General features: G+C 45.8%; 4 protein-coding genes across 4 annotated transcripts; 1 reads left to right on the forward strand and 3 right to left on the reverse strand.

Moving 5' to 3' along the window:
- Window positions 1–208: 208 nt before the first annotated feature.
- Window positions 209–1,605, reverse strand: PHALS_08000 (ras-related gtp-binding protein; the record flags this gene model as incomplete). The annotated part of the gene is made up of 8 exons (XM_024721561.1): window positions 209–282; window positions 350–776; window positions 844–960; window positions 1,036–1,141; window positions 1,217–1,283; window positions 1,355–1,384; window positions 1,468–1,537; window positions 1,594–1,605. The coding sequence occupies 8 exons, from the start codon at window positions 1,603–1,605 to the stop codon at window positions 209–211; spliced, it is 903 nt and encodes a 300-aa protein (XP_024586647.1).
- A 986-nt stretch (window positions 1,606–2,591) lies between these two features.
- On the reverse strand, window positions 2,592–3,594 carry PHALS_08001 (nek protein kinase; the record flags this gene model as incomplete). The annotated part of the gene is made up of 6 exons (XM_024721562.1): window positions 2,592–2,663; window positions 2,730–3,047; window positions 3,120–3,185; window positions 3,257–3,329; window positions 3,393–3,497; window positions 3,563–3,594. 6 exons carry the CDS (start codon window positions 3,592–3,594, stop codon window positions 2,592–2,594), a joined length of 666 nt encoding a protein of 221 aa, XP_024586648.1.
- Window positions 3,595–14,418: 10,824 nt separating this feature from the next.
- Window positions 14,419–14,718, forward strand: PHALS_08002 (uncharacterized protein; the record flags this gene model as incomplete). The annotated part of the gene is made up of 2 exons (XM_024721563.1): window positions 14,419–14,452; window positions 14,534–14,718. The coding sequence occupies 2 exons, from the start codon at window positions 14,419–14,421 to the stop codon at window positions 14,716–14,718; spliced, it is 219 nt and encodes a 72-aa protein (XP_024586649.1).
- Window positions 14,719–15,278: 560 nt separating this feature from the next.
- On the reverse strand, window positions 15,279–15,529 carry PHALS_08003 (uncharacterized protein; the record flags this gene model as incomplete). Its single annotated transcript, XM_024721564.1, has 2 exons — window positions 15,279–15,443; window positions 15,479–15,529. The coding sequence occupies 2 exons, from the start codon at window positions 15,527–15,529 to the stop codon at window positions 15,279–15,281; spliced, it is 216 nt and encodes a 71-aa protein (XP_024586650.1).
- Between the last annotated feature and the right edge of the window lie 4,844 nt (window positions 15,530–20,373).

The raw sequence follows: 20,373 nt of genomic DNA on the forward strand, positions 1-20,373 counted from the left end.
ACTGCCTCTTACGTGCGCTGTCATGCCCGTAGTTCTACCTTCATGCTTGCAGCAACCAACTCTTCATCAACTGAGGTTCAAAGAAACCGCAGTGATTAATGATGCAGTGTATGGAGATATTGAAGCCTCAAAAATGTAAAATTCCCAACACAACGATTTAACTTGTGATTTGAACGGTGACAATGATCAACATATTAAGATCGAGAAATTAACTCGTTTGTTGTACATGTTCCTCAAAGACAGGTCGAGCTGCCTTGATGTTCAAATGAATTGTCGCCGGTTCTTTTGCATACAAGCATTAACATTGTCAAGAATGAGCAAATGGTGCAGCATCGTCAAGTGAACTTACGGATCGATTCATCTGACATGATAATCATGATGTACGTGTTGGCAGTGAAGAAATCGATAAATGCTGTAAAGTTGGAGTTGCGCACCTCCATACCTTGAAATTGCGCTTGAGTTTTGCTGCAGCTCAATTTAAATTGCTTTATAATGTTGCTTATCTTTTCAAAACGATGAATATCACGGTGGTTTGTGTGTGTGGCATGCGAGATGACAAGAAAAGTCGCACGCTCAAACAACACGACTTCGTCAGCACTGCATATGGAGCAAAAGCTGTTTAAATGTTTCTCAAGATCTTGCATGTTCGGGATCAATGAGTATACGATAGATGACCATGCACGGTACAGTGTTTCATCCCAAATAGAGGTGCCGAAACAGACTGTCGGCAGTTGACCTGTGCGCTCCAAGATCATTTCCTTTTTTTGATTGAACACCTATACATATTGACAGAAAATCAGCACAGAGAAATAACATTTCAATCAACAATTGGTCAGTACATACACGCTCACGCTGGTTCTCCGGCACAAGATCCATCTTGTGAATAAGCACAAATACTTTTGCATTACTCGAGTTTTGATCTATTGCTTCTAAGCAGCCGTCAAAATGCGCCATGTCTTTCTAAGATCGCCAACAATCCATACCACATTCAGGTCAAATGCTTATGTGTGCAATTAGCACATTCATTAACCTTACATCAATTTCACGACTTTCAATATCAAACACATAAATCAGTAGCTCCACGCTTCGAAAAATGTGGTCTCGTTGGCTCTCAAAATAATTTTCATAGAAGGCATCCTGTCTACAGAAAGCCACCACCAGAATAATTTATCGAGTCCCGCGATCAAAGGTAACGTACAATACATTTCTGCCTTACCCGCCGCAATCCCATAAATTCAAGACTAAATTGCCTAAAAATCGCACATGCGAGTGCTCCACGTCCACTGAATACCAGCAACAGCCAACTTTTTGTCATTTTCTCGAAACAAAGCTATAATCTACGCTCTATACGCACATGTGGGGCCCAGTCGCATCGTGTCACGAGCTGATCGAATAACACATATTAGAAGGGATACATTCGAAAAATATTTGGTACGGCAGCATTCAAAAACGCAAAGTCTGTGATACCCAAATAGTTCGCGAAAATGATGGAGCGCATGGACGTCTTGCCTGATCCGGACTTGCCCATTAAAAGAACCTTAATACACACCACGTATGGTCAGTAGCCGATAGAGACGCAGTCTCGACACGCACTTTTTTCTTCATGGCTGCGTCGGGATAATGTAGTAATTCTGTAAGACTTTACGTCACAAACTACGAATTTTTAAAAAATCTCACACCGTTACTTTTTGCTTATAACTCAAAAGAACTAGATATTTTCTTTAACATATGCGCCAATTCTAGGGAAGTTATTCAAAGATTTCAAACAAAAGTTCGCTATTGTACATTGGTGTCAATGCTTGGAAATCTTTGGCCTCGTCATTGGATATAGACGCAGTATTTTGTCAGAGTGAATGATTCACACAACAGCAATGGTAGACATTTTCCTCAATTAGATTATTGTTTTATAATAATCGACTCGACCATCGCTCTCGATTGAAGTGATTCTCTAGACATTGCGGCAATAGATAAACTTAAACTTATGAGTATAGATAGAGCACTCGAGCAAAATGTCTTCGGCTTCGCATTGATATCATGGCTCTCTGACAGTTCTCGTAAGTGGAGTCACAACAAATTATTGTACAAAAAAAAGTAGCAGAAGCTCAAATGCTTGCTGCGACGAAAGTATGCGCCAGACCGTTGATTACATGCAATTATGAAACTTGTTACATCGACACATCGACACACAATGCTTGGACCGTCACCAAATTCGTCGGACGATACATCAATTTATCAAAATTTTAGCTTCATCAGGATTAGCAGTCTTATCAGACGTGGACTTCTACTGATGTACGCTTCGATATCGATCGAATATAAGAGTCAATCTTATCAGTGAAAAGTTTCGGCTATGTTTTGGACGGACAACCTCAATCGCAATGTCATTTTAAACCATGTGTGCATCTTACGCCCAGTGCAATGCAGCATAATACAGTCACATTGTGATTGAGGCTGACAAGCTGTCGATCCGATAAGTAGACAAAATTCTACTAACAAATGACGTAAGTGTTGTTTTAGACAGTCTTCCAGCAACAAGGTGTAAACGATTCTTGCATGCTCATTTTGAAAACAAAATGTACTCCTTACTTGTACATCTACGCCTTATAAACGCGAGATTCTACTCGGAAGCGCACATCAACAAGTCCAGTAATACCTGCAGTAATAACCTACAGGCAAAAATATCATGAAGTCAAAGCAGGAAGTGATCCAATAGGTCAACTCTAGAAACGTACGCTCCCGGCTGATACTGGTCCAACTCCTTCCGGGGTGCCAGTAATGAGCAGGTCCCCTTCTTCCAGCATCATAATGCGGCTCACGTAAGAAATTAAAAATGGGATGCTGTGTATCATATCACCAGTGTTGCCTTTTTGTCGCAACTCATCGTCCACCATGAGCCAGATGTTAAGATCCTGAGGCGACGGCACAGCCGATTTTGGAATAAAATTGCTGATCGGCGTGAAGGTGTCGAAACCCTTGGCATGCGTCCACGGTAGTCCTGCTTTTTTTGCCTTGGCCTGTAAATCACGTGCCGTCATGTCGACTGCCAAGGCCTGGCAACAGTCGTTTCAATGAAATTTAGGTACCACTTAGGGCAAATTTACCCATTACAAATCTGAGCATACATAGCCGGCGACGTGATCCATACTAGAATTCTCAGTGATATCCTTTCCACCCTTGCCGATGATCACCTGACATAGAGATTCAGGCTCCTCAGCATGTCAACAACCGAACAGATTTAAGATCTTAAAAGTACACGCACGCCAAGTTCGACTTCATGGTGCACTTCGCCAATTCCTGGAGGAAGCAACACACTGCTACCATTGCATACGTAGCTACTCGACCGTCAAACAACTTTTCTATTTCGGAATATATATTCTTCATTGTCTATTAATTACCTTGTCGTAGGTTTAAGAAAGAGCACAGGGTCTTTTGGAGCGGACGCAGCGCCCATTTCGCGTACGTGAGCCTCATAGTTTTTCCCGATTGCAACAATTTTCTTGCTGTTATTGATTCAACATGCGTTAAATGTTTCATATCACAGCAATCATCTCTGTCTTTGACGCACCCAAACTCGACAAACTGCTTAGCTTTGATCATATTTAAAAGAGCAGAATGTCACTCCTTGTCACTAAGTAACGCAAAGTGTTCGTGAAGTATATTTATAAAAAGTCAGGGAACTCTGCATTGAAGACGGTAAATAAACATTCTACACTGCAGCCTAATTCATATCACCGCAACATAAGCAGCTTTTCAATACAGAATGATACTCAGCTTTAGTACGCTTAATGAGCTCACGTTGTCATCTTGAGTATCATGATAGATTTCAAAGACTATCTCACAGGTTTGTAAGCTCAACGAATATAGTCTCAAATAAGGGCTGACGTGAATGTGATTCCACCTTGCCAGAATAGCAGCAGACCCTCTTTCGAAAAGTGACGATTACTATCTTTGTAGTGGAAAAGCGTTCACAGTGAACTCAACCTCTGCAGTGAAGCTGCCGTAGCTCTTTGCTTACAAGAAGCTAAGCTAACATCATCGACCTTACGTTCCATACTAGAACCAGTAGGAGTGTAGCGGATCGCAATCCGCTAACTATAAGAGTACCCAAACTTTAACACGAGGCAAATACACTATTTCATTCAAAATCCAAACTGTATTTGTTTTGTTTTATTCGCGGCAGAGCCGCCTATATCTAAATCTATAGTTTTTCCTTATTGTATAGTAAAGCCGGATTACTTTGCATAACTAGTGACAGTCCCGCCACGTCGTGGCTTCTGTTAAGGTGTAGCCACACCATTGTGTGGTCGCACCATTTTGCGTGACCCAATTTCTATACTAGGGTACTTTAAACCCGTTACACTCACCCCCATTAAAACTGTGAGTACCCACAATTCATATTTATCTGTCGACTCGTGCGAGGCTCGCGTGTTTAAGACGCCTTTAGGTTCCCAGGACCTTCTTCACGCATTCTTTTCTCGATGATCCCTGTATCTATGACACGCAAAACACCCAGCCTTGCTGGTTTCGATAGCGCCCACGGGTCTTCGTCTTCTGCACGCGGTGCAATTCCGGCCAGAACGTCCGCGGCTTCACGGGAAGCACATCCCAAGCCCTCGGCAACCGGGTGCCACACCCCGCGCTCGCCATGGGCGACGAAATTTCTCGTCGAGGAATCGGAGAAAGTCGACTATAAGTGCGACGTGAGCCCTGCACGAACGTTGCGGACACCGAGTCCGGTTCCCGACCTCTCGACTTCTGGGTGAAGAGATGTCATTACTAATCGCCTTGACGAGGCACAGGAGCAGCAGTTTGAGGGCGGCTCTCATGCGCTCGAATTCACAGTCAGTCCTAGGCCATCGTGTGAAAGTTCGGCGGGTCCCGCTACTGAAGCGAAAGACGCGCTCACTCGATCGTTTGGCGCATACGTAGTCGGGTCCCCGGCCACTACACAAGCTGAACTTGAGCGATGAAAAGCTCTTCGAGCTTGCTTCTTGGTACCTCAAGAAATCCCAATGGATCGGTACCGCACTCGACTTCGAGCTCAGATAGGAGGCGCTCCTGCAACCACAATATGGACTATTCCTGTCTGGCAAACACGCTGCAGATGACGTAGAGCTCTTTTAGCGATGAGTGCAGCGGCACCGGGAACTTTCCTCACTGTCTAAATTACAGCGGGGCCACAAGTAAGTGGACGTGCGCATGGAACGTCATCTTCGACTCGAGTTTGCCAAACTCAAGGCTCATCGCCGACTTTCTTCGTATTGTCGCCATGAGACGTATGGGATAATCCATCACGCAACCCGCGAGGACTGTGGTCTCTCACACGGGTGAGTCTACGACCACAGCAGCTCAGAGCTATAGCTTGAGCTCAACTCTTGGCCTTTCGGTTTCCCCGGCTAATGCCGATATGCGGGGGGTACAACGACGCGGAACGTCATGATTCCTTTGACCATAAGCGTCTAAAATGTGGCACCTCAAACTCCCACTAGATCTCGGAGTTTGGGTATCCTCACGACTTCCCAAGATACTAGGTTTTGCCCTGTCAACGTGACGTTGACCCACAAGGCGTTTCACTTGATAGTGGGCGCCATCGTTCTCGTAGAAAAGAGACGGCTGCAGGCGATGACGACTTGGCCGATCGCCGCACGGTGGCTCGCGGTGCTCTATGAGCTCCTGAGGACAAAGTTCGTCGCTATTGGATCTCCACTGAACATCATGCTGAGGTCGCATACCGCTTCGCGGAAGGCCTCGAGAGCCTGGAGCACTTTGTGCACCGACTACCTAATATTACGCTCTGTCGGAGCGGCTCCTAACCGTCAAGCAGACGAATGCGTCACTTCGTGCGACGGTGGAACGCCTGGCGCCGTTGAAAACGAGATCGTTGCACGCCGTGCCCAAAACCAGCTGCTGATACAGCTTTTGGGTAACCGAGCACCTTTAAGCGCCGGATCCCGGTACGGCTTAAGCAAGCCCACATAAAACTTCGGGTGAGTGCGCATCCTTATCGGAAGGTTTGGTATACACAAGGCCTCGCTTGGTCACGACATTAAAAGGTCCAATGAACGGTGGACAGAGCATTGTCTTAAGGACAGTATAAACGGCACGTGTAGGAAGTTTTTTTTTAATTTTATTAAACCAGATCTCCAACCTCAATGTTTTCAACATTCCTTTTGCTTTTTCCGTCTGCATATTCTTTCTGCAGGCCTTAGCTTTCAGCCATCGCATCGCGAACGTGTCAGAAGACACTCAGTCTAGTAAACAGGAAAGTTATTGACTTCTTTATTGAAAGTGAGGGGGCTGACATCAGCTAGCCGTTGGGCTTTTCCTCCTAACCAAGCCCTGAGCCATGGGATAGCGGCGTCGGCGAGACGCGAGGATTAACAAGCTCATTCCCGTAGAACAGCGCGTAGTCGACAATGCATTGCTCAGAGCGCACTGCACAAGTGGTAGCATGGTGTTTCAGCGCTGAAGTCTCAGGGCAGACGCTGCGGAGAACGTCTTCAATGGCGCAATTCAAGTGACTGTCGGTCTGCGGATGGTCCGCTGTTGACGTAGTCAACTTGGTGCCCAGCACCCTGAAAATTGTCGACCGAAAATTCCCAGTGAAGCGTGGCTACCGGTCAGAGGCTATTGACTTCGGGATTCCATGTTGTCAAAAGACACGATCGACAAACAGCGTCGCTGTACCGACACTGTAGATGATATCCGGTACCGCCGCAAATGAGCCATCTTGCTCAAACGGTCGAAGACCACGAGACCCGTTGCTCGCCGAGTTTTTCGGCAGTCCAAACACAAAGTCCAAACTCATGGACTCCCAACACCCGGAGGGTACCGTCAAGTGGCTAGCGGTGCTTCCGCATTCGGAGAGGGATTCGCTTATTGACACGTCTCACACGTGCGCACAGCGGTGCTCATTCGTTTGTACAGCTTGGGTCACCAGTAGTGGCAACTCACAGAGCTGTAGGTCTTTTCACGACCGAGATAGCCACTGAGTGGGGTGTCGTGGTTCTCAAAGAGGATACGATAATTCTAATTTTCATCATGAGGAACCCCAATTCGTGGCGTATCTATCGAATCTGTGATAATACAGCAACCCGTTACTCAACGAATATCGGTGCAACCGTGCGCGTTAACGCGCCGACAATTTCTTGGTTGAATTTTCAAGCACCTTGTTCCAGAGAGCTTGTAGCAGCGCTACGCACATACTATCAACCGCGTATGCGGCGCGGATTAAATCCGTCGCTGGCGACGCCACGGTCGTGACATGAGCAAGCTCATAGTCCGGTCTGTGTGACGCATCAGCCAGAGCATTCTGGTTCCCTGACTTATAATTCACCTCAAAGTAATATCTTACAAAGTTGGAGAGCGACCTGGCCCTGCTCAGCGAGAGATGAGGCGACTGAGTCGCAATGCGTTGTGACGCAAGATCTGTGTAGATCACAAACGGCATTGAGCCAAGCAGGTGCACCCTGAACTTGACAAGTGCGTACTTCCTCGCAACTACTTCCTTGTTGTAGACTAGGTTGTTCTTCTCTGCAGCCTTGAGCTGGCGAGACTCGATCGCGATCATTCTATCTCGCCTCTCGGTGTCTGCTTGCAGCAGTGCACAGCTAATGACAAAGTCCACACCATCACAGACGATACTAAAAGGACGATCGGGATCTGGCAATGCGAGTATTGGTGCGTGAAGGAGAATGTCTTTGACCCCATCAAGAGCCTCCCGATGCTCACCATTCCGCACCCTTCTTGAGGAGATTCGATAATGTGCGTGCCATTTCCGCATAACTCGCGCTATACTTGTGCAAATATTTGGCGAGGCCAAGCCACTTGCGCAAGTTCTTTTTGTTCTTTGGAACCGGCCGGTCCACAATGGCCTTGACCTTAGCGGGTTCCGCTCAGAGTCCACGCTTCCCAATGAAACCCCTAAAAAGGGATTTCTTCCGCACCGAAGATGCACTGATCGGCATTAGCAAACAGATTTTCGTGCGCATGCACTCGAGCACCGCTGTTAGATGGACGATGGCGTTTTCCTCATCTGTCCTCATGAGCCCCGCACGACTGTGGACGACGATGTCGTCTAAGTATGTCTGTGCATACGCTCGGTGGGATCTGAATAACTGTGACCAAAGACGATTTAATGTTGCTGTTGCATTTGACAGCCGTCGGGGCATCACCAGCCATTCCCAGAGCATGCCGCTCGGGGGTGTACTCACCGCTGTCAGCAGAATATTACTCGCTCTCATGAGCAATTGGCAATACCCATCGACCATGTCAAGTGTGCTGTACTTTGTACAGCCAACGATATTGTTCTGGAGAACATCCTTTCTCGATATCGGCGTTTGTACCGGAATGGTGGTAGTGTAAGCGTGAACGATATGCCACTTGGCGTTAGATTTCCGGGAACAAAACATGGGTGCCGAATAGGGAGACTTATTCTCATGCATCATTCCTGTGTCGTGCTTCGCATGAAAAAGACGTCAATGACGTCACATTGCTCCTTGGGCTGGGGTCACTGGCATGCTACGCAATATTTGGCTCTTAAAACCAGGTCGATCTCATGAATCACACCTCTCGGTCCGGAGGTAGGACGACGGCAGGTCTTTAGAGACGACGTCTTGAAATATCTTTACCAAAAGGTAGTAAGCATCCGAGGGATTCCTTAGGCTCGAAGATTCATTTCGTGCGTTTAGCACCCTCTTGATGTCGTCCAGGACAGCTTCAACTAGAAGCGAGATAGTTCAGATCCGAGGGATTCTTTGAAGATCCACTTCGTGCGTTCTGCCCCCTCTTGATGTCCTCCAGAAGAGCTTCAACCAGAAGCGACGATAAGTTGATCTCTCCGTCCAGTCGTGTAATGACCACTTCTGCTAATTTGCCTGCCTTTAAGGCACTGCCGAACTTTTTGAAGGACATCAGGTCCAGCCCAAGAAGAGCATCCACCGCAAGAAACGCCTCAAGGATGACGTCACCGTTTTCCTTCTCTATCATACCGTTGACGAGGCTGTAAGGCTGTGCGCTATTGTCTACAGTAGACACAAACTGGGTCAAGGTCGACGCCCTGCGTCTTGCAGATAATAAACGACGTTGCCGCTGCCTCTTCACAGAGGTTTTTTGTTTGTACGAGACCGGTGTGAACACGCAGTCAGCAGCACTCCGCGTCGTTCAGTATGAGCCCCACTTCCTGCTTCATCGGAGCCCTGATGTTATTAACAACATCCGACGAAGATCTGCTAGCTTTGCAGTCTTCGTCCAGTGGATAACGCCACTTCACGCGCATCTGAAGGGAACTGCCCAAAATGCCTCGGACCTCGTCCGACCATGCCACTCTTGGTATACAGCAACTGCTTTGAATCGAGATCGGTGCTAAATGGGTTACGTGACACCCTACATGCATCACTGAAGCCTCGCCCTCGATGCCTCGGTTCTTGGCGGACGATGCCACGTAAGGCATGCAGCGACTGCTCCGATACTTGAGCAGCGCTCAGTGGGTACCGTGCTACTCGACGTTCAGCTCGCGAGCCACGTTCAGGGGTCTTGTCCGATACGTCCTTAGTGTTAGACAACTCGGACACTCCGATCTCTAGCATGTTGACCGTCCTGGTCCAGTGTCTGCGCTAATAGCGCTTTGCTTTGTGGCAGAGGTGGGTTCATGACTCACCAAAGCTCCATCGGAAGACGTGCGCGTGGCGCCCAAGGTCTTTAACCTCCAATCAATCCATGAATCATGGGGTTCCAATCTATCATACTAAGGATGAGGTTAAACCTTGATTCCAAGTCTAATACTAAATAGCGTTACGCGCTATCAAAGCCAAGAAACTTGACACCGAGATCCACAGAGACCCTCGGAACCGTTTCATATGTCCCCTTCGCTAAGTGAATTGTCGTTTTTAGTGCCTCACTATACAGCCGACTTATTCCTATCGTGGGGCAACGATAGTCGCCCGACGCCCCGGAGTCAAAAAGGATCCTCCATGGCTTTTCAAAGCCTTTATCGGTCGCTTTCACGACCAGCATGCCCGGCTTGCATACACGTTCCGTGTTCAGAAGCACAGAGCTTTTCGAGGCTGGGCTCTGCTGCTCCACCTCTTTGAGGCTCAACAGAACTCAATTCTTCCCACTAGGGCGTCCAGTGCCCTACTGAGTTTTGTCGTTTTCCTTCGACAAACCAGACTGGTGAGAAACGGGACGTCGGTTTGATGAGCCTTCAAGTGACTTGCGCAGGTTGCAACGAGTCCGAAGGTTACTGTGACTCCACTGACCGCCTCGGGGAGAGGATCGGCTGCCATCCCGGCAACAAGAGTACGCAACTCTTGGACAAAGTCTACCAATTCCTTATTGTTCTATCAGGCGGCAAGGAAATGCGATCGCACGCGATATGCCTGATTAGGCGTCGAGAACACTCGCAAAAGCTAGCGCTTCGGCTTTATCCAGAAGAGAACCGCCGCTTTAACCGAAGTACCGCACGTCAGTGCTCACTCTTGCGCTCGACCACCGAGCTTGGAGGTAGCTAACACCACTCGCTGTTTCTCATTTTGAAGCATTGCGGATGCCACAGTCATCTCGGTCTCTCTCACCCAAAATAGAGAATTCTTTTTATCCATACCCCTGAAGGTCTTAACGCTCGCCATGAGTGGCTTGAGTCAGGAGGAGTCATCCGTCGTTGACGGTGGCGACATTGACACAGTCACCGCTAGAATCCTCTGCTTCGAGTGCTCTAGCAGAGCATTTTCATAGCTCGGAAACGCCTCTAGGCACGCGCTTATCGCTTCAGTTCCTTGCAAGGCAAAGTGTTGCACGCCCTCGGCCAAGAAGAGACATCAGCTTTTTTATGCCGGTCTTGCATGCCCTGGGGCGAATAGGAGATTCGCTCCATCATCACCGAGGATGAGTTGTCACGACTTAGGTATAAATTGACTAGAAGTGCTACCAAGTGCAGCGAAGCTACCGTAGCTCTTTGCTTACGGGAATTAAGCTAACGTCATCGACCTTACGTTCTATACTAAAACCGGCATGAGTGTAGCGGATCCGAATCGAAACCTCTAACTTTTAGTGTAACTACAACGTTAAGTCAGGGCAAACACACTGTTCCGCTCAAAATCCAAAATGTATTTCTTTTGTTTTATTTGCGGCAGAGCCGCTGATATCTAAATCTATACGTTTATCTAACTAAATGGTAAAAATAATGAAAGTGCATAACAAGTTGCAGTCCTGCCACGTAGTAGCTTCTTGTTAAGGTGTAGCCACACCATTGTGTAGTCACACCATCTTGTGTGACCCAAATCTTTATACCAGGATACGTGTAACCCGTGACAACCTCGTTGATCGTATCTAATTCGAGGATGCGCTGGACTTCCCAATCCAGATAGCTGGTTACAGCGCGGGGGTTATGGCATTTTGAGTGCAACAGATGCAATGGACCTCAGCCAAGTTGGAAGATCTTTGGCTGGCAATCAGCGCTGAATTATTGCCGCTATTATATCAATGACAGTGCGAAACATTTATAAAGTGCGTGTCCCCTACTCATCAGGATAAGAGGTGCAAAAATTAAGTCTCTCGGGTAGGGTCGACCGGCGAACTTCTGCGTCGAAATGCCAAGTCCTTAATTGCGCAAGGCGGCACACTGGCAAAAGAGCTGGGCTTGTTGTACCTTGTGGAGATTGAGGTCGAATAGTTTTGTTCAGAAAAAGCAATTCTATCTGAAAGAGATAAACAGGGTTTGGGTTGTCAGCATCAACGCTTCAGTTTTTTTTGTGACGTGGGACGGGCTGATACGTTGAGGAGCGTAGTTCAAACCGTACGACGAGGGATAACCCGGGTAAGTTTACCGCTTACTTTATGCGAGAATTTTTTAATTAAACATTATGGAGCTTTAAGCTTCAAAAGCATAATGTTAGATTTTCACCCACCTTTTCTGATTGCTCTTTGATCAAGTATTATTGTAAACTTCTAGGTACTTGTAACAAAGACGTTTATTTCTATAACAATTTATGAAGGCAGTGGTGGCAGTATAACGAGGTAGCAGATATACCAAATACGGAGAGCTTTACCGCGCGGCCTGGGGCGCAGAAATGCATGAATTAAACGGTTTGTTTAACCGTCTTGTACAGTATTGGACTTTGACAACTTGAAAGGCTGTTACGTCGAGCAAGAGAATTAATGTCATCTTAGATGTCTATTGGTTCAATGATCGCTAGCCATCGATCAACTCGGTGATGAAAAAATAGACTCCCACGCACCGTCTCCTAATAATCTTTGATGAGATCTCAAATAATGACTGCACACTTATATTACGCTTTTGGCATGGTTATAGCGCAATAGCTTTAAAGCAGGGACTAGTTTTATACAAATTGTACATGCTTGGAACAAGTTCAATACACACAACGCTTCGGTGAATACGCGTATATCTAGAAACTTCTGGTCTGCAGAACAGCATGGTCAGATGAGTACTCTTGTCCTCGTTAATGGATGGTATCTACCGCTTATGAGAGACAATATGAATCCACTCACTCTAGTGGTCTTGCGGGATGGTTGGAAGTGGTATATAATGACCCAGAGGCTGTTCAACACACCGGCAAAGTTCATCAGTCTGGTGTCACAGCCCTTTAGACTTCATCGTGCATATAAACTGAACTATTTCGCGAATAGTTATTGGTCTACAGTCAAGAAAAGCAAATCTAGTCTAAACAAACATAGCTTGCCAAATCAAAGGTACTTGCATAGAGTACAAGTCACAGCTAGCCGTTTCTAAATATGGACAAAATATGTACTAAACGCAGAGTCTCACTTTTCAAGATACATCATTGAACAGTGTGATCCACAGGCAAACTTTGAAAATTCCGGATGCCGTTATGGAGTGGCCGGTGATTTACTCAAACAGGATGTGAATAGGCGGCCTGGAGTGGCCTGGCCGACTACTTGCTCAATTAGAAGGCTTATTACGCCGATATGGCTTCTTCTGAACCACCTTGGAATTAATTGTCACTTGAGTAAGCGGTAACAATAAAGACTGTGAAAGAAAGCCTTCTATGTGCTCCACTTATCGGTTTTCCGAGTACAAATCGATCATTCCGTGTAATCTGTGGTGCTTCAGCTTCAATTATCATAGGCTGGGCTTTACTTCAAGCATATGTCAATAAGCACGCACGAACGTGTTATTGCGTTTGAATACCGCCAGCTTGAAGTAACTGAGAAACTCTATCTAGCACATAACAAAGTATTTTCAATGAAGTATGCTCTTGTCAAGCGTAGCAAACAAATTGAGCTTGAAGGCATTTGTGATATATTGAGGTCATGCACCGTTATGCGTAGCGACGTTGTCACCACATCTCATGCAGAAAATGACAAAATGGCTCTCCTCCTTTCTCGAGATTATATTCAAGGTACGATACAAGCCGGGTCCAACTAATGTGGTGATTGATACGCTTTCGCGTCGACCAGTTTCGTATATCAAAATGTCATCGCCCAGCAGTGGCGAGGCGATATTTAAGGCATACCGGTCAGACAATATGTGTTTTATAGTAATATCTGGTGAACAATATGTATGTCTATCAAGCGTTTACAAGCGCGTTTTCATCGCTATTTCTTGTTTCAGGGCTCGCCGTATCACAGCCCTGATTCATTTCATCCTCAATGTGTTGATAGGATCTATAAGAAGGGACTCGGGCGCGGGAATATAGATGAGGCACATAATTAGACAATCCTCTTAAGAGACATATGGTTTGGTGAGAGCTATGTACTGGTACTCAAAATGAACAAGTTACTCTGCACATTTGTGCGCACGTATGAAACATGTCGCTGGATCGGTATTCATGGTTATTTCGTCGATTCTGGCAGAATACTGGCACCCGTCAGCAACAACCATACTTTGTTCACGAACAGCACGCCTGACAACACCGTTTCTATGATCTTTGTGCACCATCTGAGCTCGATAGTGCATGTCATCACCCGAGGCATTGCAGTCAAGCTGCTCCTTGACTAACGCTTTGTCGACCTTAACTTGGCGATGCCATTATTTCGGACTAAAATACGCTCAACAGCAAACCATTGGCTAAGCTTAAGAGCAGGCTGGACATACCCGCTGCTTACTATTCCCAGACTGATGGGCGGACGAAACGTGTAAAGCGCGTGGTGGGAGATATCTCCGAAGCACTTGTGTGAAGCACCTGCATCAATGCTCTCAATAGGCTGTTTACCTGATATATAAATATTGGGCGATGAACTTCTGTGTCCTTCTGACACCGCCAAAAATGTCTCCGATATTGTTGAGGAGTCGGCGATACAGTTTAGCTAGCTGATGTGAACCTAACTACACTCTGCGCCAAAATCAACAGTTTCATTTTGCGTCACGCATCATATATGCGACAATACGGCTATCAGTCAGAATTTGCTACAGCAACAGAATCAAACGAAACACATTCGAATATGGCTGATACAAGTGCTGTGGATTTATCGATAAGTGCGCGATCTGCCTTTTATATGACTAACCAATGTTCTTGATACATTTGACCTCTTTTGGTTGTATCCAACAATGATTAAGCGACACTAAGGTGGGCGTACCGAAGCCTTACCACGGCACCGCTCTCACCAGCCACTCACATGTGGAACCGACAGTTGAGACATATTTGTCCTAAATATTTCGTCGCTGAGCAATATTTGGATCTGCGGTTACGATCCGCTCAAGCGCCTCAGGTCAACGGTCGGATTATGCAGATTGGCAAGTGAATCCTGGAATAGTCCCATGTCTGTATCGGACGCACGTAGAGGTCGTCATAGCGAGACGGTGCGCCGCCAATACTAAGAAAACTCTGGAGAGAAAGCAACAGCAAGGTAAATGGGTAAGGGTTTGTCCACTTTCGCGTCGAACAAGAGTGAGCGGTATGTTCTCCAGGGCTGTAACTATCATCTAATATTTTCAAGGGGGGGGTCACGGAATTTTAGGATCTCGCTTTAGCAAGGTTCCCCTCGCAATGTTGCCGCTTATGACCTGGCGCACCTACTGACTTCATCCTCCAGCTAAAAAGACGCGGTCACCCACCGCAACGACGAAGCAAATTTTTTTATTGAGAGCTGGCGTTTTGCTTAAGAAACTAACGGCGAGTGGCGAATTATGCATGTTGCATGTTGCATGCGCATGGTCGGGTGTATCATGCAGTATTCTTGGTCTGACGAGATATTTGCACAAGTAGAGTGTGAGCTATGCTGACAAAACCACCCGGCCTCTCGCCAATCGTCCAAAAGATTATTTTAAAGGCAACCAATTGCAGAGGAAATTATGTGTGACCTTATTCTGGTAATTTTAAACCCAATCCGGCCAATTTATGCCCTCGGGTGATATCCTGGCTGGCTGTGCTTGACTGCAAACTGGTGTCCATAGACTCATTTTGGTTATAGCTGACTATCTTGAAGCGGTAGATGATAGTATTAAATTCATTATGAAGAGCACCTCTCTATAAGATATGCTAATGTCAAGCTGAGTATACACCTGCTGTGCGTTATGCCAAAATGACTCATATTTTTGTGCGTCATCACGCATGGCGACATCTTTGCCACACCTTTGTAGTGAGTAGAAAATGGTGATTCTACTTTTTTAGTAACTTTGATGGCCTGATTGGAGAAATGTTGTGGCTGCTGTGTTTTCGCGCCGCCCGAAATGCAAATTGATACATACTGGGTGACATCACGCACCGAGGATGCACATACACGTCAGATTCAGTAGGTAATATGTTATTCAGAACTTTGAAAAAAAAAGAAGTGTTTTGAGGTTGAATGTACATCGCTGCCCTTGTCTCAAGGCTTGCCGTATTCCAGTCTTGACCCGTTGATACACAGCATGAGGTCATGATGAAGACGTCAAATTTACATAATGCTTGAGGCTAACCCATGGGAGACCGCCTCGCTTAAAATCTTATAACTAGATTGTTTACATGTACAAACATGGAGACGCTTGTGTTCGTATGTGTGCAGCGTGTCAACAAGTAAGATTCCTTGCCGTATGTTTCAGCACCATGGCAAACCTGTCGACTAGGCCAAAATCATTTGTTTAGACTCTGTCTCTAATCTTTGTAGAGTATCTTCCGATGATTCCGACAATGTGGTCTCTGTGGATCGTTTGGGCAAATACACCATGTTGCTGTCAACAAAGTCGTTACCAGTTAAAGTATATCGCAACTGTTCTTTTCCTGCTATGACGGCTTACGGATTGTCATTATGTCGGATCGAGATCCGCGTATAAGTTTCAAGTGTCGCGAGCTTTCTTCAAAGAAACATACACAAGTTTAAACATATCGACCTCTGCCCATTCGCAAGCAGGTAGCCAGACACGACACGCTCATTGCGCGGTGAAGGATCCCTCCGAAGTATTTGCACGGAACAACTGCGATGCTGGAGCGACTTGCATTCTTTCTTTGCGTACAAGTTCAATATTGGTATACACATCCATTTTACTTTAGAGCCTGGGTTTACGACATCCGTGTTCTAGACACCTACACAAAGAGATTCCGGTCCAGGAAGGAGAGTAGATTTCAGTAGTGCTCAGTTTGCTGATGTCAGCCTGGCTGCACTTCGTTGCGACACTCGAAGATATTGAGCGTTATGCGCCAATTGACCGATACTAAACTGGAAGCTATGATACACAGAAGCAGAATGCAGATGCCAAAGGCAGACAATATACATATGTTTTTTGTGGGCGACAGGCTATAATTAGACGTGTTGGCCAACCAGTCTGCAAGACAAAGTTGCCGCTGCAATGAACCCTTTACGGTCGAACCCGCAAAGTACTGAGCTATACTTCGACCGAAAAAGTAAATTCATCTTGAGCTTTCTGAAGCCGTATTACAACCTGGCCTTCATGTGCTACTCGAATGTGAAACACACTTAAAGACAAAGCAAGTCCCAGTGGCTTTACCTTAGATGTCTCGAACAGAACATTTCCGAGTGCACAGCTCCGCGAGCGTGCCAAGGGCGACGTATGCCCACATTCGACGACATTCTGACCCACGGAGATAGTCGACGCTCAAACATGCATGAGAGCCGGTTACATGAGGGTCGCCCTCAACCGCCACTGGTCGACGATCAACACCTACATGTGAAAAAGGATTGTGGGCCGGTGTGTTTACATGAGTTAACCAGTACCTGATAGCGTGAAAACGTCACCATTGCATCAATAACTCAAGTTGATGGCCCACTTCGGCACGATTGCCCTGGCGTCGTGGGCGCCTTAGCTTACCATCTGTAACGGGGTTACACATACCTGGTAACAGGGGTGTGTGTCACACCAGATAGGCATGTGTGACCACACCCAAACAAGAATACGGTACGGGGATGGATAGCCAGTAGTTATATATGTATTTAGATTTTACTATACACATTTAGGAAAATCTATGCAGTAGTTTATACATGTATTTTACTATACATATTTAGGAAAATCTATGCATGTAATAATTGGCGGCTTTGCTGTAGATAAAAATAAAGTCAGTTTTGAATTTAAACCGAAGAGTTAATTAGACTCGGGTTAGGGCTATAATTACTCATGGCGATCCGCTAAACTCGTACTTGTTCTGAGTATAGATGGAGAGGACGGTGACCTAAATTACGCTTTCTCAAAGCGCAAGCTACGGCAGCCCCGCTGCACCATCATCTTTCTCTTCCTATTCAAAGCGAGAGAAAAGTTTGAGCAGCGCAGCACACTACACACTAACAAGCTGAGCCAGCCTTTGTTCAGGTTTTACATGGGTATGAGTAGGTCTGTGAACAGCACCGCCTGAAGGTGGGGACTAGTGCACGTCTTGACGCTAACGTCACGTTATGAATTTCGGAAAGGCAAGCATTAAGCGATGAATGAGCGCAGCTTTTTGTTTTATTTCAACTAGCTTGTAGAGCAGCACGATGGTTATGCACAGATCACGCTCTTTGTTACGGTATGTGCACAGATTATACTGTTGTCGCTTGGACCATGATAATGTTAAACTAAATCGGTGGCCCGATATGCTAATTCTGCACAAAGTGCTGTAAATGACAGATAGGAAGGAAGGACCTGGTGGTTTAAAGGTAAGTTTTCAAGTGAATGTATTCTGCTTGTAGCTATGTAATTATGCAAATGGTTGGGAGTTTCATAACTCCTCCTGGCTTACTTAGGTGAAGACTTAACTTGTTCCAACACTCCTTCGGTGTGCTGTACATCGTCCACGAGACCACAAAGCGCGCGGAGTCCTCAAGTTTAGTCGCCGACAAAGCCTTTGTCATCAAATCGGCTTTCAGTTTTTTTTTCACTCTGTACGTATTTCACCTCCAACATTCCGTTTCTGATACGTTCTCGTACATATTTATAGCGTATATCGACATGCTTGAGTTTAGAAGTCGAACTTTCTCCTTTCAAGTGCAATATAGCTGCTTGGTTATCGGCAAAGAGTAACCATTTATGAATCCCTTGAATGCCAACTCCATCCAAAATATTGTAAAGCCCATGTTATTTGGTTGTTACGACCGATGCCGCTATGAATTCAGACTCTGCCGTTGATTGCGACACTGATGCCTGATTTCGACATATCCATCCGACATTACACCCTCCTACAGAGATCACTCCTTTAATCATGGATTTGCGGTCCTCAGTGTCTGCAGCGAAGTCTGCATCGCTGTAGCCGGTGATAAAACCATTAGGTAAGCCTTCAGTTCGCTCTTGATTTCTCATCTTCAACTTCAAACATTTTGTTTCCTTTAAATGTCGTAGAATTCTTTTACCAAGTTGTAAGTCTTGTTCCCTCGGATCATGGGTATTTCTCGTCATCTTATGAACGGAAAATGACAAGTCTGGACGCGTGCAAAGCGAAATCCACATCAAACTCCCCGCTAGTGACCTGAAATTTTTTGGATCGTGCAATTAGGGCTGGATTCGTCATTTAAATGTCCAGAATCAATTGGAATTCTTGTAACTTTTGCGTCATTCATTTCATATTGGTTTAAAAGGTCATCATTATGGTTTTCTTGATCAAGAAAATAATCTTCTTCGTGTGATGATTCTCATTCCCTAGAACTTGTTAGCCTCTCCCATGTCCTCGATTTGTAAGCTTTTCAGTGAATTAAACAGCTCGTTCACTAAGTCGCCATTGGTCCCAGTGACCAATAAATCATCCACGTATATTCCAACGAGTAATATTCCACGATCATCCTTCTTATAGAACAAAATGGTTCAACAATCGATTGTTTCAATCCTAAATCGATCAATATTGTACTAAGTACCGATTCCATAATCTACAGGCTTGTTTCAAGCCGTAAAGGCTTTGAAGTAGTAGCAATACGATTTCATTTACAAAATTCACGCCCAACTCCTTCAATACTTGATCCCGTATCTCCACCCCTTGTGGGATCTTGATATAAATGAAGAATTCCTCTTCGGCGGATGTTTTAACGTAAGCATTAGGCACATCTCCGTGTCTAGCTGGTACCTTCCAGTGTTGCGCCATTGCCAATATCACTTTGGCAGTGATCATTTCCATGACAGGCGCATATGTAAGCATGAAATCCTCACCAAAGACTTGTTCATTTCCGCATGCAACCATTCTTGCTTTGTGTCTTTCTATTCCACCTTTGCGTTAGGTCTTGGTTTTAGATACCCAGATGGTATTTTATATTTTCATGTCTTCTCTCTTCATCACTGGTATCCACAAGCCGTTCTGTTCTAATGAGTCAAGTTCGGACTTAATCGCAACAGTCCATAGGTCTTTATCCTTGTTCTTCATTGCTTGATTGTAGGTTCTAGGATCGTTGATCACTAGATTGGCAGTCTCCTCATTGCTCTTTTGTTGTGAAGTTTGTCTTGTAATCATCCTCTCAGCAGGTTTCTTACTGCTCTTATTGTTCGAAGCCTTGTTTGACGTGGACCTCCTTACCACTTCGATTTTCTTGTCTTCTGATGGGTGTTGGTCAACCATTGCTCCTCCATCATCCTGATTTTGAAGCACATTCTGTGCTCTCGCTTGAAATTCTGCATTTCGGGCTTCCGTGAACCTCTCTATGGACTTCAAGTGAGTGGTGACAATCACCTTCTTCGTGTTCGTGTTATGTAGTTAAAGTATGTATCCTTTGATTTCTTTTGAAATCCCCAGGATGGTAACTGACTCCGAACGCTTCTTTAGAGCTCATCTTGCTTTCCCTGGGTCTCCAAACACTCTGCATAGCGATCCGAATACAGCTATGTCTCCCACGTTTTCTGTGCTGCCAGTCAAAGCCTCAATTGGTGACGTCCTTCCAGCATTCGATCTGGTTGGGCTTCTGTTTAGAATTAGCTTGCGCATTTCACGACGTTGCCCCAGAATTGTAGTGGTAGCTGCTGGCAAACAGCATGCTTCTCGCCATACCCATGATTGTTCTGTGCATTCGTTC

Source organism: Plasmopara halstedii, assembly GCF_900000015.1.
Source record: "Plasmopara halstedii genome assembly, contig: Scaffold_3120, whole genome shotgun sequence".
In the NCBI taxonomy this organism is placed as follows: domain Eukaryota; phylum Oomycota; class Peronosporomycetes; order Peronosporales; family Peronosporaceae; genus Plasmopara; species Plasmopara halstedii.